General features: G+C 44.0%; 2 protein-coding genes across 3 annotated transcripts in view; both read right to left on the bottom strand.

Annotated features, from left to right (window-relative positions):
• Nucleotides 1–26626, bottom strand: part of LOC122930683 (gastrula zinc finger protein XlCGF26.1-like) — a 234610-nt gene that overhangs the window by 13437 nt on the left and 194547 nt on the right. The gene's annotated exons all lie outside the window — the stretch shown is intronic.
• LOC122930691 (zinc finger protein OZF-like) lies at nt 10004–16267 on the bottom strand. Its single transcript, XM_044284251.1, has 6 exons — nt 16126–16267; nt 15846–16013; nt 15638–15761; nt 15109–15206; nt 12821–12878; nt 10004–11974 (listed from the first exon to the last, which is right to left on the bottom strand). Exons 1-6 carry the CDS (start codon nt 16231–16233, stop codon nt 11109–11111), a joined length of 1422 nt encoding a protein of 473 aa, XP_044140186.1. The 5' UTR covers nt 16234–16267; the 3' UTR covers nt 10004–11108.

The raw sequence follows: 26626 nt of genomic DNA, 5'->3' as shown, positions 1-26626 counted from the left end.
CCCATAGAAATGAATGGAGCATGCTGTAGTTTTACAGTAACTGGAGCGCGGAAGGTTGCTCACTCTTGCACTGTCGGCTTGTTGTCATGTACCAGTGTCTTTTGACCTGCTTGACTAAACTGTCACTGAACAGAGAATATTTTAAGAGGTATCTGCATGGTGGTTCCCCTGCAGCAGAATCTAGATCTCTGTACAGGGGTTTAAAAGCGAAGATACAGTATGACTGTATTTCAGAAAATTTGCTTTAGGTCCGATTCAGGTCCAAATAAATTTGACTCAAATCAAAAGTGCTCAGAATCGCAGATCAAGCGGTGCAAAGGCAGACCATTCGGGAGGCCTTCCTAACCACATAAGAAAGCCTGAAATGCACACTCTCATCGACATGGTCATCACCTATTGCAAGCCATGATACTTTTTATAAAAAGTGTTGCGCTACGAATTTTATCTCATGCGCCATGCTGGGTGCATGTGTTATTTATTTACCTCAAATGCAGCACAGCCACAATGTTCCTGCCATTTTCACTGAAAACATTGCCCAGTTCTAGCTGCTGCAGAAATATCCAATAGGAATTTGCTGCACATTACCAACTGATTCACTGCGTTGCTGCTCTCACCCAGGCTTATCAGTTGTAAAACAGTATGGCAAAAAATTCAGTTTATACATATGCAAGAAAGGGGAGTGGAAGCAGCTATCTGCCCAGTCGGTTGTGGACTGGAGGCTGTCCATAGAAAAGGACATGGATAAACATTTAGAGGTGTCAATAGGACCTGGCTTCTTTGCTGTGGTCCAACATCACCACTGTCATGCAAAACATGTACTGTCCCTGCCCATAGAAGCTATGAACAATTTTAGGGGATGGCTCATGTTCTCTGTCACATGAAAATACAAGCTGGGGTAGGCATTTTTGAGAAATAATGGCAGCTAGGTATTTTCCAGTGATGCTAAGTGCACACCTTCAGTTCTCCAAAGGCAGTGGAATCTGCTAAGTGTTATGGCAGCAACTGCACTGCTAGCAACTTGACCAGGTGGGAATTCAGTTGGCACACAAATGGATTACTGAGTGGGTATTGTTGTTTCCGTTATGGATGACTGACAATGGAGCGGATGACACGAAGATGGAGAAGTCTGAGCAGGGGAAGTAGTAGCTGATGATGATGACAACAATGACACTGTACTGGTTGTGGATATGGCCTGGGTAATAGAATGATGACAGAATTGAGGACAGTATTGTTTTACATGCTAGCCCATTTTCTTTTTCCACTGGATCTTGTGATGCCGCACTATGTTCTGCAATAGAGCCATTGTACCTAAGTTTGTGCTTGAATGCCCAAAGCTTATTTTTACCCACAATGTTTATCCCAGCCTTAACTCATCTCTTCAACCTATCACTAACCTCTAGTGTCTTCCCCTCTGGTTTTAAACATGCTACCATTACACCCGTCCTCAAAAATCCTTCACTTGACCCATCTTCTTTGTCCAGTTATTGCCTCATATCACTTATTCTATATGCCTCAAAGCTACTTTAACAACATGTCCATTTTGAACTGTCTTCTTACCTCTCCTCCTTCTCCCCTGACATCACCACTCAACCAAAACTGCCTTTAATAAAGTCACCAACAACCTGCTAAAAGCCAAAAACCAAAAACATTACACTGTCCTCCTCCATCTTGACCTGTCCTCTGTCTTTGACACCGTCAACCACTCCCTTCTGTTATAAACTATCTCATCTTTTGGCATCATGGACCTGGCCCTCCCCTGGATCACATCATACCTCACAGACCGGACATTTAGTGTCTCCTACTCTCACACCACCTCCTCATCTCATTCCCTCTCTGTTGGTGTCCCGCTCCATCCTAGGACCCCTGCTCTTCTCTATCTACACCTTCGTCTTGGGACAGCCCATACAGTCTCATGGATTTCAGTATCACTTCTATGCAGATGACACACAAATCTCCTTCTCTGGTCCAGACATCACCACCTTACTATCCAGAATCCCATAATACCTATCTTCCATATCCTCCTTCTTCTCCTCTCTTTCTAAAACTTAACATGGATAAAACAAAATTTATAATTTTTCCACGATCTTGATCAACCCCCCAACAGACATAACTGTCACGATCAATGGCTGCACACTCTTTCTAGTCAACCAAGTCCCTGGTTCTGCCCTCTCCTGCCCTCATCCAAGCCCTTTCCACAAACCTGCCGTCTCCAACTCAAAAATATCTCTTGCATCCGCACATTCCTCAACCAGGAGTCTGAAAAAATGCTTGTACATGCTCTCATCATCTCCCACCTAGAATACTGCAACATCCTCCTCTGTGGCCTTCCATTTCCAATCTATCCTTAACTCTGCTGCCCGACTAATCAATCTCTCACCCCGTTACTCCTCTGTATCTCTCCTCTGCCAATCCTTTCACTGGCTCCCCATTGTCCAGCGAATTCTGTTCAAAATACTAACAAACACGTATAAGGCTGTCCACAACCTGTCCCCTCTGCACATCTCTGAGCTACTTTTCCAATACATCCCCACATGTAATCTCCGATCCTCACAAGATCTCCTCTCCTCTAATTACCTCTGCCCACAATCGCCTCCAAGATTTCTCCCGTGCATCCCCCACACTCTGGAACTCACTACCCCAACATTTAAGACTCTCATCTACAGTGGAATCTATCAAAAGAAACCTGAAAACCCACCTCTTCTGACAAGCCTACAACCAGTGACCCTGCTGCCTCTATACCGCCGTGACCAACTTTACCCTCTCCTACTGTGTCCTTCCTCCATACCTTGTAGATTGTAAGCCCTTGCGGGCAGGACCCTCTCTCCTTCTGTACCAGTTTGTAACTCATCTTGTTCATGCTTGGTGCAATTGTCTGTATTATGTATGTGCATCGCTTATCATATGTACAGCGCTATGGAATGAAAGGCTCTTTATTAATCAACATAAATAATAAATATAAATCCCGCAGAAAATGCATATTGCTGTGGTCTTGTCTGCAGGTACTGTGGAGAAAAATTTCCATACAAGAGATACCCGCATTGAACCACCACCAGCTAAGCTTCGTCTAGGTCTGACACATCAGTAGCATCACCTGCTCCAGAGTTGACTGCAACAGAAGCAAGCCTGGCAGCAGTTTTTTTTTGTGTATGTTTTAGCCATATGTTGTTTCTAGATCGTTATTGCTGTCACCACCCTCCTCATCTGAAGTTACCACTGCCTCATGACCCTCCTCTTGCTCCCAGTTCACAATCATCATCATAGTCATCATTTTCCCAGGCATTTTTGTCAGTGTATGTATGCCCCCTCACCAAAACGGCTAAACATTTCAGTCATCAGGTCCCCCGCCTTCATTTGAACCTCCTCTTCATGACAGTTCAAATGCTGACTGTTCACACACAACCCATCAACAGCAAGACTATCTTGAGTATCTTTCGTAGCACCGGAGGTGTTCTCTCTTCTTAGAAAAAAAATAAAAAGACTGTGCCCCACGAGGATGGGGCAGTGAAGACAGAGATCATGTAATGAAAGGCTTCTCTGGGGCCGCAAGGAGGAGGCAGATGAATAAGGCAAAGAGCCCTGGCTCAAAGGTATGATGTCAGACTCAGAAGTAACAAATTCTAAATTCTACATCATCATGCTGAGACTGAGATGATGAGTGAGCCATCCAGTCAACAATGTCCTCCTCTTCAATAATAATCTGTCATTTAGGAGAGATTATGTGGCTCTGACCACGAGCAATGATTTTGAAATTATGAAACAACAATTTTGGTGTCCACATCATCACCAAAGCCTTTACCTGATGATTGAGAGTTTGCCCATTCATCAGATGATCTTTGGCATCTTTACAAAGGGCAATTATTAGGAAAATTGTTTATACAAATGTTTGTTTCTGATAATTGGTCTGCGTATAGAGGCCTTAAAGTGTCGGGGGGTTCTGGGGCGGGGCTTAGGGGGTGGGCGGGGCTGACCAATTCACACGCATAACAAAACACAAGGTGCATATTAAAATATATAACACTATATAACGACTATATAAACTGACTATGGTCTCTGCTGCACTGGTCTCTGCTGCACTGTACCGTATTTTTCGCCCTATAAGATGCACCTAGTTTCAGAGGAGAACAATAAGAAAAACATTTTTTTCATTACACCTCAGGCTAGACCAGCAATCAGACCCCCAATGTTAATCAGACCTCAGATCAGACCCCCAAACCTTTAGCCATCTATTAGCCCCCAATGTCAGCCATAAACCCCCCCAATGTCAGCCATAAACCCCCCATGTCAGCCATAAACCCCCCCCCAATGTCAGCCATAAACCCCCCAATGTCAGCCATAAACCCCCCATTAGCCCCTCATGTCAGCCATAAGCCCCCATTAGCCCCTCATGTCAGCCATAAGCCCCCATTAGCCCCTCATGTCAGCCATAAGCCCCCATTAGCCCCTCATGTCAGCCATAATCCCCCCATTAGCCCATCATGTCAGAAATAAGCCCCCATTAGCCCCTCATGTCAGCCATAAGCCCCCATTAGCCCCTCATGTCAGCCATAAGCCCCCATTAGCCCCTCATGTCAGCCATAAGCCCCCCATTAGCCCCTCATGTCAGCCATAAGCCCCCCATTAGCCCCTCATGTCAGTCATAAGCCCCCATTAGCCCCTCATGTCAGCCATAAGACCCCCATCAGCCCCTCATGTCAGCCATAAGCCCCCCATCAGCCCCTCATGTCAGTCATAAGCCCCCATTAGCCCCTCTTGTCAGCCATAAGCCCCCCATTAGCCCCTCATGTCAGCCATAAGCCCCCCATTAGCCCCTCATGTCTGCCCAATGTCCCCCATTAGCCCCTCATGTCAGCCATAAGCCCCCATTAGCCCCTCATGTCTGCCCAATGTCCCCCATTAGCCCCTGATGTCTGCCCAATGTCCCCCATTAGCCCCTGATGTCTGCCCAATGTCCCCATTAGCCCCTCATGTCAGCCATAAGCCCCCATTAGCCCCTCATGTCTGCCCAATGTCCCCCATTAGCCCCTCAGGTCTGCCCAATGTCCCCCATTAGCTCCTCAGGTCTGCCCAATGTCCCCCATTAGCCCCTCAGGTCTGCCCAATGTCCCCCATTAGCCCCTCAGGTCTGCCCAATGTCCCCCAGGTCAGCCATCAGCCCCCAGTGCAAATAAAATAAAATAAACACTTACCTCTCCTGCTCCTAGTCACCATCGCGATCCTTTTCATTCATTCTGCTGTCGGCTGTGTATCGCGGCGCACGGTGTGAGGTCACAGAGCGACCTCACGCTGTGCGCAGCCCTGCACAGCCGATAGCCGAGCCGAGGACCAGGAAGTGGTGAGTACAGATCCTTCACCGGTTCCTGGTCCTTCTGTACTAATGAAGCGCTTCCATAATGGAAGCACTTCATTAGCACAGCGTTAAAGACTCCCCTTATCGCCGCGGCCCGGCAAAACATCCTCCAGGGCCCGGTCCTGGGCCGCGGCCCGGCGGTTGGGGACCGCTGCTATAAAGCACCGATGACACGTGTTCGGCTCAGTCTTAGGGAGAGCTGTGCTGTAGAAGGGACAGATAGTGTAGGGAATTGAATTTCATTTTTTGGTTAGGCAGGGTTAGTGTTAGAGACCCAAAAGTCCTTTTAAGGACTATTGTTGTGTCTGGCAGTAATATAATTATTAGCGCAACATGCACTAAATAGCATGCAATTGTTTGGCCGCTGCAGACAGCGACATTACCTGCGCTACATATCCTGTGTAACAGAGAAAATAGTGGCTCACCCCCTCATTAGCAGGACCCAGGTGCTCCTGTAATTGGACTACCCCAAGGTCCTATTGTATTTAGAAGTAATGTGATTCAGAATTTAACAGGCCCTCTGTCACCCGGAGCTGCGCATGAAGCAAGTTTTGTTAGTATATAATGTACCTTTAATGAATTAAAATATATAACACTTAAAATAAAAAAAATATATCAAAATACATAAAAATATATATAAAAAATGGAAGAGTAAAAAAAAGAGTAAAAAATGTTCCACCGTAGGACAGTCAATAATCCTGCAATAGAAAATCCTGCCAATAGAGGGCGAAGGAGAGATACTTCACAATTGTGAAACTTCTTCACAGTCCTATGTGCAAACTTTATACAGGAGATGTAGAGCAGGTAATGTTGCTGTCACCAGAAGCTAATAAAAAAATTACAGGGAATATCATTGATAGTTATGATGCGCAAACGTTATACAGGTTTGTAAGCAAGATGTTCAGGATTCTTCGACCTATATTTTTATTTCATTTTGTTTCTTTAAAAAAAAAAATTTGTTTAATTTCTTAAAGTGGAAACTATTGGGAAGTAGCTGTTAAGAGCTCCTTCCCAATAGTTTCCACTTTAAGAAATTAAACTATTTATATTTTTTTTTTTCAAAACAAAGAAACAAAATGAAATAAAAATATAGGTCAAAGAAATAAAACACTTAAAAAAAAAAAAAAAGAAACAAAATGAAATTAAAAATATAGGTCAAAGAATCCTCAACATCTTGCTTACAAACCTGTATAACATTTGTGCATCATAAATATCTGTGACATTCCCTGTCATTTTTTATTAGCCGCTGGTGACAGTGACATTACCTGCGCTACATCTCCTGTATAACATTTGCACATCCTAAATATCTGTGACATTCTGTGTACTTTATTTGCGCATACACTTACAAAACCTGCGCTACTGTACGTGTCACATACTTGCAAGCATATATACCATTAATTATGCAGAAGGCGAGCAGTAAGAGACGAGGCAGTGGCCGTGCTGCTGATGGTGCAGAGGCCGTGGTCCTGGGCGCGGTGAAACTGTGTCTGCTGCCAGAGCACAAGAAACACACTCATCCACGATACCTAGCTTCATGTCCCAGTTTGCAGGGCGGCGCAGGACCCCACTCTCGAAGTCAGACCAGTGCGACCAGGTAGTCAGTTGGATTGCAGCAGATAATTCTTCCAGTCGGTTAAGCACCACCCTGTCTTCCACCAAGTCCAGTCTCAGTAGCCAAGAGTCTGGTGAAAAGAATCCTCACCCTGATCCTCCTTATTCCCAGCATGGAGAGTCTTGCCAAACAAGTGATCGCACACTTGGATATTCCGAGGTGCTCTTTTCATTGCCATTCCTTGATTTGGACCTCTCACCAAGCCCGCTTGAAAAGGGACATAAGAAGATCATGTGCACCAATGCCCAAACTCTTGAGCATCCACAGTCACAAGAAGATGACGGTGGGGAATGGCAATTAGTGTTTCACAAGGTGGATGATAATGATGAGACACAGTTGCAAATAAGTCAATGGCAATTAGTGTCTCAAGAGGTTGATGATGAGGATGAGACACAGTTGCCAATAAGTGAGGTTGCTGTTAGGTCAACAAGTCAGGAGGATGATCAGAGTAAGGAAGTGGAAGAGGAGGTGGTGGACGAGGAAATCACTGACCCAACCTGGGAAGGTGGCAAGTCGAGTGAGGACAGCAGTACAGAGGGGGAGGGATCCGCAGCACCACAACAGGCTGGAAGAGGCAGTGGGGTGGCAAAAGTGAGAATGCGGGCCACACCAAACAGGCCTGCAACTGTTCTCGAAGACCCCCTTGTGGCAATCTCCATTGCCAAGGGGTAGGTGTTTCGCAGTCTGGCGTTTTTTTGAGGAAAGTGCGGACGATAAGAGAATTGTCATTTGCAACCTGTGCCGTACCAAAATTAGCAGGGGCGTGAACACTAGCAACCTCACCACCACCAGCATGATCCGCCACATGGCATAAAAGCAACCTAATAGGTGGGCCGGACGCCTGGGTCCACAATCAGTGTCTGCGGGTCACACCACTGTCTCCTCTTCCCCTGTGTTACGTGCTGGCCAATCCCCTGTTCAAGACACAGGCCCGGATGCCTCCCGTCCTGCACCTGGACCTTTGCAAGCACCATCAGCTAGCACATCAACTTCTGTGTCCCAGCGCAGCGTATAGATGTCCATACACCAGGCTTAGAACGAAAGCGCAAATACCCAGCCACCCACCCACAGACCATAGCACTAAATGTGCACCTTTCCAAATTGCTGGCCCTGGAAATCTTGCCATTTAGGCTTGTGGACACTGAAGTTTTCCGCAGCCTGATGGAGGCGGCCGTCCCTCGTTACTCAGTGCCCAGCCTCCACAATTTTTCCCCGGTGTGCTTTCCCCACTTTACATGAGCATGTGTCCCATAACATCACCCAATCCCTGACCAACGCAGTTATTGGGATGGTCCACTTAACGAGTGACACATGGACAAGTGCTTGTTGCCAGGAACGCTACATTTCCCTGACGCCACACTTGGTGAACGTTGTGGAGGCCAGGAGTGAGTCGTATCCTGGGATGGCACAGGTGCTACTGACGCCAAGGATTGGGGGCCCTACTTCCATCAGGATTTCCGCCACCACCTACATTAGTGTCTGCAACCCCCCCTTCTTCTCCTCCACCTCTTTCTCCACTTCCACCTCTGAATTCTCATCTTGCAGCACCAGTTAGCCATCAGTCAGCAGCTGGAAGTGGGGAAGCGGCAATAGGCCGTGCTGAAACTAATATGTTTAGGTGACAAATAGCACACCGCCGCAAACCAGTGGCAGGGTATAAGGGACCAGACTGACCTGTGGCTCTCGCCACTCAACCTACAACCAGGCATGTTTGTATCTGATAATGGCCGTAACTTGATGGCGGCTTTGGAGCTTGGCAAGCTCACACAAATACCATGCCTAGCCCATATGTTCAACTTAGTGGTTCAGCAGTTTCTCAAAACCTACCCCAATTTGCCTGAATGACTGGTGAAGGTGTTCCGCGTGTGTGCCCATTTCTGAAAGTCATCTACAGCTGCCGCCGGTCTAGAAGCGCTGCAGCAGCGCTTGTAATTGCCAGCTTACCGAATGTTGTGTGACCTAAACACACGCTGGAACTCCACGTTCCACATGTTGGCCAGGCTTTGTGAGCAGCAGAGGGCAGTAGTGGAATTCCAGCTGCAACATGGTCTTTGCCTTTCCAGTCAGCTTCCACTCTTCACAAGCGATGAGTGGGCATGGATGCCTGACCTCTGTGAGGTTTTACGCAACTTTGAGGAATCAACACAGATGGTGAGCGACGATGCCACTAGTATCAGCGTAACTATCCCACTTATGTGTCTACTGTAGGAAGGCGCAAGGGTCCGTCATTGACGGAAGGTATGTATCACCGAGATTCCTGGCCTCGGTGAGGTAAGAGCCGGTAATTTCATGTGTCAGCGGCAGCTAGTGCTGGCTGACATGGTTTTGCTATTTAGTATGGCTGTAAAGCCGATCCAGGCCAGCTCTTACTGGGAGCAGGCAAAGTGCAAGTGTACTTCATGACACTTGTAAAATGGAGTAAAAAAAAAAGTATTTTTATTTATAAAAAAATACCAAATTTGCCCAAAACTTTGAAAGATTTGCATATTTCCAAGTTTCAATTTCTCTACTTCTATAATACATAGTAATACCTACAAAAATAGTTATTACTTTACATTCCCCATATGTCATTTTGGGAATGACATACATTTTTTGGGGGATGTTACAAGGCTTAGAAGTTTAGAAGCAAATCTTGAAATTTTTCAGAAATTTGTCACCCAATGTGCTAGCTCAATGATTTGAGATTTCATGTGAACCAGACACCCTCCGCTCTTCAGAGAAGGGGGTGCCTGGTTTAATGCTCAGGTTCTCCCATTGACTTCCATTGTGCTTGGTAGCACCCAAGCTTTCTGGTGCCTGATCAACACTAATGAGAACTATGAGGTCAGGAGATCAGAGTTACGGAGCCGACAGCTGCCTGACGGGAAATGGTATAAACACAGAGCCTGTTACTAGAGAATCCTAAGGTTGTACAGAGAAAATTTTTAGCTCAAAAGATTAATACAATGCAGTAATAAAAAATTGTGTATGACCAGTATGAACTACAGGCCAAATCACCATGAGAACAAGCTAAACAAGTCTGAAGTTCTACATGTGGTATACATCCCTAAGGAAGAGGGTGGTGACCCCAAGTATGAAGTATCCAGAGCTAAAGGAGTTCCCAATAGTGTAAATGGCAGTAGGTGATCAGTTTTTAGCAATAACATGCAAAAACAGGGTCCACTTCAAGTGGACATGAAAAAACATGAACAAAAATTTATAGTTCCTCCCATATTAGGAGAAAGAGGATTAAAGAGAATATTCAGTAATCAACCGATTGCTGTTCAGTCACACAGACACTCATGAGCCTGGAGTAGTAGGGACAAGCCTTCTTTGAGATCTCAAAGAGATCCCAGGCAAAAAAAAGTTAGGATGGTTTCTGATTGTTTTATTCTGTGGCGACTTTGGCTTGGTAGTTACTTGCTACATGGCCAGGAAGTTGGGGAGCGTAGCAGCAGACATCTATGAGAGCATTTCCAAATAAATCCATAATTTATTGTTAAAATGATATATTTGTTTTTTAAAGATTTTAATTTACGCTGCTTTACACATGTTTACATGTTAGGTCTCCTGCTGCCCTAGCAACACATTGGCAACATACCTGTCTAGCTACCTGCTCAGATACTGCTTTCTATATTGACTGTGACTTCTAAAAGGTTGAATATCTGGCAGCAGAGGTTTGTTTAATCTCTTCTGTTAAAACTTGGAGTCTGGCTATAAATCACTGCCAACATCTTGTGGTGATCATAAAGGCACAGCATGTGAGCCTGTGCGATCATTGTGAGTTACACGTATGACATGGTGCTCAATGACATTCCATGACATACATGTGCATCATCATTCGGGAAGGGGTTAAAAGGGTTGTAAAGGATTAGAAAAACTAAGCAGCTTGGCTCTACTGAAGTGAAGGGGAGAACCTCAATACTGCATACAACCTGTGATCAGGTATGGTACTTTTTGTTGCTGGAAAGTAACTATGATTTTCAAATCTTAGACAGCAATTTTAGGTTACACATCAGAAGACATCCTGAGGAAGCAGGTCCTAAAACAGAGCTCCATATCTGCCATATTCACATGATCTGAACATTAAAATGGCTTTTCTCCAGTGCAAGATTTTAGATGTTCCAAAAGACTTGTTTCATGGTTATAGAACTTCCTAAATAATGTACATCAATATGACATCTCTCCTGTGTGATTTTTCACATGTCTCACAAGACCTGCTCTCTGTCTAAAACATTTCCCACATTCGGAACATGAATATGGCTTTTCCCCCGTGTGAATTCTCAAATGTATCACAAGAGCTGATTTATAGCTAAAAGATTTCCCACATTCTGTGCATTGAAATGGCTTCTCTCCTGTGTGACTTCTTAGATGTTTCTCAAGATCTGATTTATGGATAAAACATTTCCCACATTCAGGACATAAGTATGGCTTCTCTCCTGTGTGAATTCGTACATGCTCCGCAAGACTTGATTTTTTACTAAAACATTTCCCACACTCAGGACATGAATTTGGCTTCTCCCCTGTATGAGTTGTCAGGTGTTTCATGAGATCTGATTTAGTATTAAAACCTTTCCCACATTCCGAACACAAATATGGCCTCTCCTGTGTGTGAATTCTTAGATGTTTCATTAGAGTTGATCTATGGCTAAAACATTTCCCACATTCTGAACACGAATTTGGCTTCACTCCTGTGTGAGATTTCTGATGTACAACAAGAACAGCCTTCTGACTGAAACATTTCCCACATTCTGAACATGAAAATGGCTTCTCTCCTGTGTGAATTCTCTGATGTATCACAAGAGTTGACTTCTGAGTAAAAGATTTCCCACATTCTGAACACGTAAATGGCCGCTCGTTGATGTGAATTCTTTCGTGCCTGGAAAGATTGCATTTCTTTTTAAAAAGCTTTCCACATTCAGGGCATGCAAAAAATTTTCCCAGTCCATGTTCGGTTATATTTTTGCCAAATTTTGATTGATTATCATCTACTTCATACAAAGTATGTTCCTGGAAGCCTCCTATCCATTCTTCACCTGGAAAAAGACACAAAATAATTGATATTTTATAAAAAAAAAAATTATAATTCATACAATGAGAATTATCTTAACTCTAAAAATAAGCTGAGGATCAGGAACCAACATTCGTAGGTGCGATTGACGATTGTTTGCTGATCATCAGCCCATCTAAACATCCCACAGATCTGGCAAGCAAACACATTTGTTGGCGACTTTTATTTGAGTGTAAAAATGCACACTGGCCAACTGCATATTGGACCCTGTAAACAGATTACGTGCTGCTGATCAACTTGTTATAATGTTGATCAGGCCCCATTGAGGTTCAGCAGTGGGCCCTCTAAAAAGGACCCTTGGACGCAAAAAATGTCCGCCATTGTTGTTTACACTTTACAATACTGATAGTAAACTAGCATGTAATTACATCTCGGCGGCCATAGGCTCCCACATATGCACCAGCACCTTTCCCTGTTTACCTCCAGCGGCACAGTGCCTGACAAAGGCCAGACACGGCCAAAAACGTTTGCACAAATATATTTTTGCCGCATATCTATTGAAAATAAAAAAAAACAATGAATAAAACCCATTGCTGTGATTTATGATTTCAATGATTACGGGGCTGGGAACCCTATCTACAGCAGAAAAAAGAAAAAAGCAGAACAGCCACAAAGTTTGGTACAAAAATGGATATTAAACTAGTGCCATATAATTCTATGGGTCAGTATAATTATGTCAATACCAAATTAGTATAGTTTTTATGGCGATACCAAATAAGTATAATTTTATTTTACTACTTTTGCATAATTATAACGCAGTCTGTAATTTATAAGGGCAAAATAAAAGACACGACTTATGAAAGTCTCTTACCATCCACTGACACTGATAAGGGGATCTCTGCTCCACTTGTTGTTCCGCCATAACTTTCCTGCAATCCCACATTCAGGACATGAGAAAAATTACAAAGGAACCTTAGGTTATCTGATATCCAGATGAAGGTCAAATCCCTGGAAACCATGAACCAACAAAATCAACATTCAACTGAATCTTCTTTCCTCCAGCCAAAGAACGGTCACTCTTGTCTGTTGTGGTGACCTCCCTGTGAAATCTCTATTTCTTACATTTACACTTTTACAGTATATATTTGTACATATTTTTTTTTTATATACCCCTTTAGATGTCTTCTGAGGCTAACTAAATGGCATTACTTCTCCAGACTTTTATCACATGTATTTCTCTTCTTTGAACTTTTTATAGTCCTGCTACCCAAAATTGCATTTCATGTTCAAGATGAGGCTGCATTAATGTTTTGTAAAGCAGTAAGATTATGTCCGCAACTCTTTAAATAGAATCAGAACTGTGCCTTAGGAGCAGCTGATCGGCATTGTGCTGTTATCAAGTCATTGATTTACATCTATCCACACTGAATCTTAATTTCCAAGTGCATGTTCAAGAAGGGGAAAGCAAAACACAATCTTTCATGGAACCAGAAACCATATACAGCATACAGGTCCTTCTAAAAAAATTAGCATATTGTGATAAAGTTCATTATTTTCTGTAATGTACTGATAAACATTAGTCTTTCATATATTTTAGATTCATTACACACAACTAAAGTAGTTCAAGCCTTTTATTGTTTTAATACTGATGATTTTGGCATACAGCTCATGAAAACCCCAAATTCCTATCTAAAAAAATTAGCATATTTCATCCGACCAATAAAAGAAAAGTGTTTTTAACACAAAAAAAGTCAACCTTCAAATAATTATGTTCAGTTATGCACTCAATACTTGGTCGGGAATCCTTTTGCAGAAATGACTGCTTCAATGCGGCGTGGCATGGAGGCAATCAGCCTGTGGCACTGCTGAGGTGTTATGGAGGCCCAGGATGCTTCGATAGCGGCCTTAAGCTCATCCAGAGTGTTGGGTCTTGCGTCGCTCAACTTTCTCTTCCCAATATCCCACAGATTCTCTATGGGGTTCAGGTCAGGAGAGTTGGCAGGCCAATTGAGCACAGTAATACCATGGTCAGTAAACCATTTACCAGTGGTTTTGGCACTGTGAGCAGGTGCCAGGTCGTGCTGAAAAATGAAATCTTCATCTCCATAAAGCTTTTCAGCAGATGGAAGCATGAAGTGCTCTAAAATCTCCTGATAGCTAGCTGCATTGACCCTGCCCTTGATAAAACACAGTGGACCAACACCAGCAGCTGACATGGCGCCCCAGACCATCACTAACTGTGGGTACTTGACACTGGACTTCAGGCATTTTGGCATTTCCCTCTCCCCAGTCTTCTTCCAGACTCTGGCACCTGGATTTCCGAATGACATGCAAAATTTGCTTTCATCCGAAAAAAGTACCTTGGACCACTGAGCAACAGTCCAGTGCTGCTTCTCTGTAGCCCAGGTCAGGCGCTTCTGCCGCTGTTTCTGGTTCAAAAGTGGCTTGACCTGGGGAATGCGGCACCTGTAGCCCATTTCCTGCACACGCCTGTACACGGTGGCTCTGGATGTTTCTACTCCAGACTCAGTCCACTGCTTCCGCAGGTCCCCCAAGGTCTGGAATCGGTCCTTCTCCACAATCTTCCTCAGAGTCCGGTCACCTCTTCTCGTTGTGCAGCGTTTTCTGCCACACTTTTTCCTTCCCACAGACTTCCCACTGAGGTGCCTTGATACAGCACTCTGGGAACAGCCTATTCGTTCAGAAATGTCTTTCTGTGTCTTACCCTCTTGCTTGAGGGTGTCAATGATGGCCTTCTGGACAGCAGTCAGGTCGGCAGTCTTACCCATGATTGCGGTTTGGAGTAATGAACCAGGCTGGGAGTTTTTAAAAGCCTCAGGAATCTTTTGCAGGTGTTTAGAGTTAATTAGTTGATTCAGATGATTAGGTTAATAGCTCATTTAGAGAAACTTTTCATGATATGCAAATTTTTTTAGATAGGAATTTTGGGTTTTCATGAGCTGTATGCCAAAATCATTAATATTAAAACAATAAAAGGCTTGAACTACTTCAGTTGTGTGTAATGAATCTAAAATATATGAAAGTCTAATGTTTATCAGTACATTACAGAAAATAATGAACTTCATCACAATATGCAATTTTTTTTAGAAGGACCTGTATACTCAACTTCTGGATGAGTTTGGCAGAGAAAATTATCACCTGATGATCCAGTAGGACATTTTGCTTTTCTTGTAAACAATCCTGAGAATATAGAGGACTGGGACATCTCTGTGGGGATTTTCCTTTACTTGACGCATCTATAGAAAATAAACAGTGATGCAGATTTACCAGTCCTACAGAGGGAGTACAATCTGAACCAGATTTATTAAAGGGGCTCAGGCTTGATAATAAATCTAGAGCAAGGATAGACATTTTTGTCTATACAAATTATTGGTTGCCTTACTATAAGATAGAATTTTACGCCAGAATTGTAGCGAAATTTTGGAGCTAAACCTCCCATGTAAGACCACACACCCTTTCGATGCAAAGCTACACCCCTCCCATTAAGCCACACTTCCTTTTTGAGTGAGACAGAAAAAACTTTAGCCAAACTGCACCAATCTGTAACTCTTTTTAGACCATTTCTAAGCACAGGCATGTTAGTAAATCTGGCCTGTTATCTATATGTGATGATCAGATGATGGGTGAATCTAGGTCTCCTCTATAATGAAGGAAGGTCTCCTCTTACCCGGTGATGTGAGGGGCTGGTTATCCTTCATCATGACATCCTTGTACATATCCTTGTGTCCTTCTAAATACTCCCACTCCTCCATGGAGAAATAGACAGTGACATCCTGACATCTTATAGGAACCTGACAAAAACAATCATACAGTCATCCTCCAGACATCTCCTTGGCGTTATTGTATAATGTCCCAGCATTCCCAACAGCGCTCACCTCTCCGGTCAGCAGCTCAGTGATCCTGGTGGTAAGTTCTAGGATCTTCTGCTCATGTATCAGTGAATGAGGTGGAGTCTCGGTGATGGCCCCCGGGGTCCTGCTCCATTCTCCTAACACATGGGGTGTCACACACTCACCAGACGACTTCTTCACTACTGTGTAATCCTGTGTATGGGGAGACACCGATCACTACGTGTAATCTAATAGTCCTTCACCTTTACAGTCATTTACCTGTATTATTAATAGAGATAAGAGTGATGTCATGTGTGACTCTCACCTCTCCAGTTATCAGGTAGATGATCTCTAGGGTGAGGTCCAATATCCTCGCAGCCATGAGGTCTCTGTCCTCGTCCATCCTTCGTAGGTCACTGATGAAAAGCACCATTATCTTCCAAAGAAAATGTATCTTTGAGACTCATGTATCTAAGGGATAAAGAGGATTAGCGCAAAATCACATTTTGGTGAAACATTTTAGATGATAATAGTGTCTGAGCACCAGAAGGACAAAGAAACCATCAGTTTCCTGCCTCACCATTTGGTGCTTTTTTCGTCATACAGGCGGTTGAATGAAATCATCATAGCATCTGCAATGTTCCGCAGGAACAAGTGTGACCAGAAGAGTCCAGGTCAGCAATACAGGATGCCATTATGGGACTGGGGCCAGGTGAGAATGTTTACACTATGGGGACACAGAGTGTGGGACACCACATACACAGGGCAGAGGACAAGACACAGACAATGAGGAACTATATAAAGGGGGCAAACATATGGCACTATATGCAGGGGGCACAGCGCATGAGGCACCATATACAGACAGCGCAGAACATATGTCACTATATAAAGGGGCACAAAGCTTGAGCATAATATTCAAGAGGAACAAAGATATGGCACTATATAGAGAGGACACAGAGCTAAAAGGGGCACATTCTGTGGCAATATATAAAGGGACAAAGAGCATGAGACACCATATACATGGGGCACAAAGCATGATGCAATACATACAGTGCTGTCCATAATTATTCATACCCCTGGCAAATTTTGACTTAAAATTACTTTTATTCAACCAGCAAGTAATTTTTTGACCTTTGCAAAAGCTCATCTGGACAAAGAAGAAGACTTCTGGTCTTCTGTGTTATGGTCAGATGAAACATAAATTTAATTGTTTGGTCACAATGATGTTTCCTTAATTTGGCGTAAAAAATTAGAAGCCTTCAATCCAAAGAACACCATCCCCACTGATAAAACATGGTGGTGGGAACCTAATGCTTTGGGGGTGTTTTTCAGCCAATGGACCAGGGAACCTAATCACAGTAAACGGCACCATGAAAAAAGAGCAATACATGAGGATTCTCAACGACAACATCAGGCAGTCTGCAGAGAAACTTGGCCTTGGGCACCAGCGGACATTTCAGCATGACAATGACCCAAAACACACAGCAAAAGTGGTGAAGAAATGGTTAGCAGACAACAACATTAACGTTTTGGAGTGGCCCAGCCATAGTCCAGACTTGAATCCAATTGAGAATCTGTGGAGGGAGCTAAAGATCAGGGTGATGGCAAGTAGACCCTCTAACCTGAAAGATTTGGAGCTCATTGCTAAAGATGAATGGGAAAAATACCTGTGGAGACAGGCAAAACGCTGGTCTGCAATTATAGGAAGCGTCTGATTGTTGTAATAGCCAATAAAGGCTTTTCTATTGATTGTTGAGAAGGGTATGAATAATTTTGGACTGGACACTTTTTGCTCAAATGCAAATAAAAGCTGAGAATTTTTTCCGCCCACAATAATTCCTCTTGTACATCGTCTTATTATCGTTTGAGAGACACCCATGTCATTTCCCGTCAAAAATTACTTTCTGGTTAAATAAAAGTAACTTTAAGTCAAAATTTGCCAGGGGTATGAATAATTATGGACAGCACTGTACATGGGGCACAAAACATTATGCACCGCATACACATAGCGTGTGGCACTAGCTATAGGCTAAATTAGTATGTGGCAGTATTTTTAGGGGGCGCCAAGAATTATGGCATCTTTAGGGACACTGTGTGTGCTGCTTTATTTTCAGGGGACATAATATGTGACATGACTGTGTTCAGGGGCGCAATGTTTGTTGCTATTATATTAAGGGTACAGTGTGTGGCATTAAGACAAGTTTATATAAGCAAATATGGTACAGAAGTGTTGAAAAAGAAAGGAATGGCAGAGATAAGTCATGGCTGGGAGAAGTCATCATGGTGGTCTGAACCGGATGGAAAGAAAAGTATAAAGAGAATAACTACAGAGGAGATGTCACCTCTAAGTCACGAAATATAAATGTTTATTCTGCCAATGTCTGATCAGTGCTGTAGTCATTTGTATGGCCTACAGCATGATGTTTTATGAAACAACTCCCAGCATACCTACATATCTATTCAGGCTACAGTTTTGTACCATGCAAACTTATATGGCTAAGTTGACCATGTAATGTTATTTGTACTATGCTTGGTTCTAGTGCTATAGTTATGCTATGAAATTGATTTGAGTGCTGTATTAATGTGCTTAGCTTGGTGCTGGCACTGTAATGATAAGCTTGGTTCTGGTGTTGTATTAATGTTAAGATCTTGGTTCTTGAGCTGTATTTATGTTATTTAGTTGGTTATTGAGCTGTGTTTATGATTTTTGGTTGGTTCTGATGCCGTATTTGTTTGGTTCTGGGGCTGTATTTATGTTGTGAGTGTTACAGATCAAGCGTACTGACAATAAGGGTGCTATTCTGGCGCCTCCCCAGTATTCACCATTTAAACCCTGTACAGAGATGTGGACTTCACTGCAGGTTAGCCACTAGACTGCTACTTCCTTGGATGCTCCCGGTGTACTTAACAGTTTACTATCAGACTCAGGAACTCTGGTGCCAGGCACAAGCAACACAGGCATGACATGATACAGAAACAGAGAACAGGAATATCCAAGATAAACAGAAATGCAGGCAACAAACAAGACAGGGAACAATGGCAGACAAACTGATCAGGGACCCAGACATCATGAACTAGACACGTACTTCAGGAATGGACTACTGGAACTAGGAACTGTACAGACATAAGAGACCGAGCAAGACGGACTTCAAGAATTGGAGACAGTTCAGACACAGCAGATATTGCAGAACATGAACTAGGACACTCAGACAAATTCCATACAAATCAAGGCAAAGCCTGGTTCAACCGACAAGAAAAACATGACATGAATGCAAAACCTAGGCAGGTTATAGCACTCAAGAGACAAATCCAACACGGACAAAGAACTCAGGGACTAATATAGCAGACTGAAATGAACACATTAGACAGACAGATGCCTACGAACAGAAAGAGACATTAACCCGTACAAGACACATGCAGCATACGGCAAGCAAGGGCTTTTAGAGAGGATCCAGTGTTCTCCACCACAATCGCTCCCAGATTTTGACCGCTGAAGAAGGCCATTGTGGCCGAAACGTACGGTCATTGTACTCACCTATTGTGACTACCATTGTGATTGTAACTGGATCATGTTGATGATGTAAAATGATACCATTAAAACTTAATTAATTGCAAATCTAAGAAGCTGTGTGCCGCAATTCTCTACTATTGTGTTACGACTAAAAAGTCCTTGCGGGCACCAGGCAATACGGAGTGCGGTACTTCATCTAGTGAATATAGACTAAAGCTAAGACTCCATGGCATATGGTTATAAATATAAAAAGGGGTTGCGCCAAGATTTCAAGGTGTCCCCTATCACTCGATAGGAGATAACTAACTGATCGCTGGTGGGATCCCAACTGATCCCAAGGATGGGGGTCAAGGTCACTATGAAGTAGAGCACTTTGCCATATCTGAAGATCCCATACAGAATAACTGGAGCACCAGGGGAAATGTGCAACACGAGGACAAGAGAATAGGACCCCTATTCTATGGTAGGGCTCCAAGCGAACTGTGGATAGGATCAAAAACCAGAAAACATGGCACAACTCCCTTAATATAAGTGATGAGTTACAATTTAAGAGGTAGTGGACAACAAATGGACTTACCACCTTCCTGGTTCATTTATCCACCTTAGAGTCAAATGTTTTTATTATCTATATTGGAAATTATTCTCCCACTGATAAGCCCTAGTGCTCCTCCACCAGTCCTCTAAATGTACTAGAGCTCCAAGGTTTGTTATTCGGCTGGTAGAAACTCTTCCATTTATCAGAAATACAAACAAACAATCCAACTTCTTCCTTACTAACAGGAAGTCCCAGAAACAGGAAGTGACATCATGCTGACCCTGCATATTAGGTCAGCTTTCGTTCAACCTACCATTATCAATTGATTAAACAGTATCTAGAATTGTCCTCTGGTGGCGTTTTATCGACAACATTTTGTTTATAGGGGGGGAGATAAATTGCAAGAATTTTTAATAGATATTAATAAAAATGAATTTTATTTAGAGTTCATCCCAACTTTTAGTGATAAAGAAATTAGTAACGGGGTTCCGAAGGCGCACTCGGTCTCCCATCAGCCGCAGACCTGCTGCTTAGCTTCGGGAGCGAGGATCTGTGTTTGACCTCGTTCCCAGGGAGGCTTTGCTAGCTGGGAGGCTCCCTGCTCCTAGGTCTGCCTTGAGCGCCGAGCTGATCACTCGGTGCTCGACTGGTCGGTCTGTCGGTCATGTGACGCTGGCCAAGTCATATGACCTTCACTCCCCACTATAAATACAGGCAGCCTGCTGGCCACAGGTTGCCTGTTAATTTAGGTTCCTGGCAGTTGTTGGATACCTGTGTAAATACCTGATCCTGTTCCCTGACAATCCTTTGCCTGCTCCTCCTGTACTGCGCATCCTTCCTGGTATATTGACCTCGGCTTCCATCTGACTATTCTTTGCAGATTCCTTTGGTACTTCTCGACTCTCCTGGTATTTATGACCCTGGCTTCTCCTGACCTTTCTTTGCTTATCCCTCTGTACTGCGTTGTCCTCTTGGTTTTGACCCGGTCCATTCACTATCCGTTATTAGTCTTGTCTGTCCTTCCCGCACGTATTCTAAGTTAGGGACTGTCGTCCAGTTGTCCCCTGTCATCAGGACTCGTGAGGCAAGTAGGCAGGGTGAGGGTGGAGCGCAGTGGTCACTATCCTCCCCCCTGTGTGTGTGTGTGCATGTGACCGTTACAAAATTACTTTTTTGGATTTATTAACATACATCGAAGGAGGTAGGATCTATACAAAAACGTTTAACAAGCCCACTGATGCAAATATTTTTATTGCTAGGGAGAGTTGTCATTTACCGCGCTGGTTAGAGAATGTCCCAAGGAGTCAATTTTTAAGGATTAAAAGAAACTGCACAGAAACAGAAGAATATAAGAAGGAGGCCGAATTTATGCTGAAGAAATTTGAATATAAAGGCTATGGGAAAGGAAAATTAATGCAACAAAGGATAGAAATAGGCCAATTGAACAGACAAAATTTACTGATAGAGAAAGAGATAATAAAAGAAACAGAAGAATGAGAAAATTACAATTCCCCATTCATTTTTCCCTATAATAGCCAAACGCCACAGTTCAGAAGAATAATCAAAAAGCATTGAAACACACTTAAGGGGGATAAAGTAATTGGGGAATTCATCCAAGTAGAGCCAAAAATTTTATTCCGCAAGGCCAGAAATATAGGGAATTTAATTGCATCTACGAGTAAATGTACAGGAACACAAAATGGCCGGGGAAACCAGGATAAAAAAGAAGGCCAATTATGTGGATTTTACCCATGTAAAAAATACATGGCATGTAAGAAAGTACGGGACAACAAAATTACAACACGTAGAAAGCACAGTAAATTCATATAGGCAGGACATCAAGCAATTTATAACCTGCAACAGTAGCGGTATAATATATATAATAACCTGCCCTTGCAACAAAATATATGTTGGCCGTACAAAGAGACAACTGAAGAAAAGGAAAGGGGAACATGTATATAACATACAGCGAAAACATGAAGAACATCCTCTGTCACGTCACTACAGAGAGAAACACAATAGAAATTTTTCTGGCTCTAATTTTTGTGGAGTGGAATTGGTTGGGAAGAATAAATGGGGCAGAGATTTCATAAAAGAAATGTCTAGAGCCGAATCAAAATGTATTTTTAATATGGATTCTTTGATACCAAACGGCCTAAATGCTGAAATAGAGCTCTTTGCATTCGAGTAAGGCAGCACCGTAGGGGTTAAAGAGGAGTACCTATGGAGCGCATAAATAGGGAGCACTAGAAGAGCCCTGTAATACTTCCTGAGGAAGGACAGCGTCTGCCCGAAACGCGTTAGTTTTTCTTTGGCACCTGCAGCATTCCATAGCTGCAGGGGTAATGTCATTAGTGCTTTGAATAAGCGCAACTAGCCTACTCCTTTCGACACAGCATTGCATCACCGGCCGGGGCGCACGCTGTTAACCTGAAAAAACGTACCTATTAGTGGTGAGAGCCTGCACTCGCAACAAGAAGACATAAACTCCAGCTCAGAAGAGCTGTTTTGGAAAGTGAACGCTGTAGGATCGTGTGGTACGGCGGGGAAGACAAGCTATAAGGTACATTAGCAATTGCATTTTTCCCTACCCGCCTCTCACTGCACTATATAATATACCTCATTCTAGGTACAAACCTCGTGTGCGGTATCACATAGATTGCATGCCAGTATCTAGAATTACCTAAGGGTATACCAATCTTGCAAGTTCACAAAGACCATTTATAATGGGCTCCCAATCAAGTAGCTGACCAGAGGAACTGTCATGTGTCATAAAGGCAGGATGTTTGTGTTCCACAGACAGGAAGTGACATGTGTTCCAAATACTGGAAGCATGTGTTCCACAGATAGGAAGTGACATGTGTTCCATATACAGGAAGTCTATGTTCCACAGACAGGAAGTGACATGTGTTCCACAGACAGGAAGTGACATTTGTTCCAAATACTGGAAGCATGAGTTCCACAGACAGGAAGTTACATTGTTCCACAGACAGGAAATGACATGGGTTACACAGACAGGAAGTGATGTGTTTCTTACATGCGAAGTCTGGGCTCTATGGATAGGAAGTGTCATGTGTTCCAGATACAGGAAGTATGTGTTCCATCGACAGGAAGTTCCTTTGTATTCCAAATATAGGAAGTCTATTTTCCACAAATAGGAAGTGTTTTGTACCTTAAACAATGTATAGAATAATTTCTAGATTCAAAAAATGTAACTGATAAAGTATAACTTATTGGAGTATTCAGCATTTACAAAAATAATATACTGTATATAAAGCTGAATTTCAGATCTAAGAGAAGGACATCTGCTTTAGTCCATCTAGTATTCCATATCTCCCTGAACTTTTTAAAGATTTGGATAAGTTTATGAGAAAACAGATTACTAAAATGCATTATGGCTAGAGTTGAGCGGACACCTGGAAGTTCGGGTTCGAGAAGTTCGGCCGAACTTCCCGAAAATGTTCGGGTTCGGGATCCGAACCCGATCCGAACTTCATCCCGAACCTCATCCCGAACCCGAACCCCATTGAAGTCAATAGGGTCCCGAACTTTTCAGCACTAAAAAGGCTGTAAAACAGCACAGGAAAGGGCTAGAGGGCTGCAAAAGGCAGCAACATGTAGGTAAATCCCCTGCAAACAAATGTGGATAGGGAAATGAATTAAAATTAAAATTAAATAAATAAAAATTTACCAAAATCAATTGGAGAGAGGTCCCATAGCAGAGAATCAGGCTTCACGTCACCCACCACTGGAACAGTCCATTTTCATAAATTTAGGCCCAGCACCCAGGCAGAGGAGAGAGGTTCCGTAACACAGAATCTGGCTTCATGTCAGCAGAGAATCAGTCTTCATGTCATAGCAGAGAATCAGGCTTCACGTCACCCACCACTGTAACAGTCCATTTTCATAAATTTAGGCCCAGCACCCAGGCAGAGGAGAGAGGTCCCGTAACAGACAATCTGGCTTCATGTCAGCAGAGAATCAGTCTTCATATCATAGCAGAGAATCAGGCTTCACGTCAGCCACCACTGCAACAGTCCATTGTCATATATTTAGGCCCAGCACCCAGGCAGAGGAGAGAGGTCCCTTAACAAAGAATCTGGCTTCATGTCAGCAGAGAATCAGTCTGCATGTCATAGCAGAGAATCAGGCTTCACGTCACCCACCACTGTAACAGTCCATTGTCATAAATTTAGGCCCTGGCACCCAGGCAGAGGAGAGAGGTCCCGTAACAGACAATCTGGCTTCATGTCAGCAGAGAATCAGTCTGCATGTCATAGCAGAGAATCAGGCTTCACGTCACCCACCACTGTAACAGTCCATTTTTATAAATTTAGGCCCAGCACACAGGCAGAGGAGAGAGGTTCCGTAACACAGAATCTGGCTTCATGTCAGCAGAGAATCAGTCTTCATGTCATAGCAGAGAATCAGGCTTCACGTCACCCACCACTGTAACAGTCCATTTTCATAAATTTAGGCCCAGCACCCAGGCAGAGGAGAGAGGTCCCGTAACAGACAATCTGGCTTCATGTCAGCAGAGAATCAGTCTTCATATCATAGCAGAGAATCAGGCTTCACGTCAGCCACCACTGCAACAGTCCATTGTCATATATTTAGGCCCAGCACCCAGGCAGAGGAGAGAGGTCCCTTAACAGAGAATCTGGCTTTATGTCAGCAGAGAATCAGTCTGCATGTCATAGCAGAGAATCAGGCATCACGTCACCCACCACTGTAACAGTCCATTGTCATAAATTTAGGCCCTGGCACCCAGGCAGAGGAGAGAGGTCCCGTAACAGACAATCTGGCTTCATGTCAGCAGAGAATCAGTCTGCATGTCATAGCAGAGAATCAGGCTTCACGTCACCCACCACTGTAACAGTCCATTTTCATAAATTTAGGCCCAGCACACAGGCAGAGGAGAGAGGTTCCGTAACACAGAATCTGGCTTCATGTCACCAGAGAATCAGTCTTCATGTCATAGCAGAGAATCAGGCTTCACGTCACCCACCACTGTAACAGTCCATTTTCATAAATTTAGGCCCAGCACCCAGGCAGAGGAGAGAGGTCCCGTAACAGACAATCTGGCTTCATGTCAGCAGAGAATCAGTCTTCATATCATAGCAGAGAATCAGGCTTCACGTCAGCCACCACTGCAACAGTCCATTGTCATATATTTAGGCCCAGCACGCAGGCAGAAGAGAGAGGTCCCTTAACAGAGAATCTGGCTTCATGTCAGCAGAGAATCAGTCTGCATGTCATAGCAGAGAATCAGGCTTCACGTCACCCACCACTGTAACAGTCCATTGTCATAAAGTTAGCCCCAGCACCCAGGCAGAGGAGAGAGGTTCCGTAACACAGAATCTGGCTTCATGTCACCAGAGAATCAGTCTTCATGTCATAGCAGAGAATCAGGCTTCACGTCAGCCACCACTGCAACAGTCCATTTTTCATAAATTTAGGCCCAGCACTCAGGCAGAGGAGAGAGGTTCCGTAACACAGAATCTGGCTTCATGTCACCAGAGAATCAGTCTTCATGTCATAGCAGAGAATCAGGCTTCACGTCACCCACCACTGTAACAGTCCATTTTCATAAATTTAGGCCCAGCACCCAGGCAGAGGAGAGAGGTCCCATAACAGACAATCTGGCTTCATGTCGGCAGAGAATCAGTCTGCATGTCATAGCAGAGAATCAGGCTTCACGTCACCCAACATTGGAACAGTCCATTGGCATATATTTAGGCCCCGGCACCCAGACAGAGGAGAGGTTCATTCAACTTTGGGTAGCCTCGCAATATAATGGCAAAATGAAAATAAAAATAGGATTGAATGAGGAAGTGCCCTGGAGTCCAATAATATATGATTAAGGGAAGGTAGTTAATGTCTAATCTGCACAAGGGATGGACAGGTCCTGTGGGATCCATGCCTGGTTCATTTTTATGAACGTCAGCTTGTCCACATTGGCTGTAGACAGGCGGCTGCATTTGTCTGTAATGACGCCCCCTGCCGGCAGCACCTCCAAGGCATAAAAGGCTAGCTCTGGCCACGTAGACAATTTAGAGACCCAGAAGTTGAATGGGGCCGAACCATCAGTCAGTACGTGGAGGGGTGTGCACACGTACTGTTCCACCATGTTAGTGAAATGTTGCCTCCTGCTAACACGTTGCGTATCAGGTGGTGGTGCAGTTAGCTGTGGCGTGTTGACAAAACTTTTCCACATCTCTGCCATGCTAACCCTGCCCTCAGAGGAGCTGGCCGTGACACAGCTGCCTTGGCGACCTCTTGCTCCTCCTCTGCCTTGGCCTTGGGCTTCCACTTGTTCCCCTGTGGCATTTGGGAATGCTCTAAGTAGCGCGTCTACCAACGTGCGCTTGTACTCGCGCATCTTCCTATCACGCTCCAGTGCAGGAAGTAAGGTGGGCACATTGTCTTTGTACCGTGGATCCAGCAGGGTGGCAACCCAGTAGTCCGCACACGTTAAAATGTGGGCAACTCTGCTGTCGTTGCGCAGGCACTGCAGCATGTAGTCGCTCATGTGTGCCAGGCTGCCCAGGGGTAAGGACAAGCTGTCCTCTGTGGGAGGCGTATCGTCATCGTCCTGCCTTTCCCCCCAGCCACGCACCAATGATGGGCCCGAGCTGCGTTGGGTGCCACCCCGCTGTGACCATGATTCATCCTCATCCTCATCCTCCTCCATCTCCTCCTTATCCTCGTCCTCCTCGTCCTCCAGTAGTGGGCCCTGGCTGGCCACATTTGTACCTGGCCTCTGCTGTTGAAATAAAC

Source organism: Bufo gargarizans, chromosome 3, assembly GCF_014858855.1.
Source record: "Bufo gargarizans isolate SCDJY-AF-19 chromosome 3, ASM1485885v1, whole genome shotgun sequence".
NCBI classification, from domain to species: domain Eukaryota; kingdom Metazoa; phylum Chordata; class Amphibia; order Anura; family Bufonidae; genus Bufo; species Bufo gargarizans.
Note: the sequence above shows the minus strand (reverse complement) of the source record. Positions and strands in the feature narration are given on the sequence as shown.

Bases quoted from the DNA above. Each gene is read 5' to 3' on its own strand.
- LOC122930691 (XM_044284251.1), bottom strand. From the start codon at position 16,233: ATGGTGCTTTTCATCAGTGACCTACGAAGGATGGACGAGGACAGAGAC. The intron at 15,207-15,637 runs GTAAGAGGAGAC...TATTTTCTATAG, and splicing joins CCAGCCCCTCACATCACCGG to ATGCGTCAAGTAAAGGAAAA. The intron at 11,975-12,820 runs GTAAGAGACTTT...GTCTTTTTCCAG, and splicing joins CTTATCAGTGTCAGTGGATG to GTGAAGAATGGATAGGAGGC.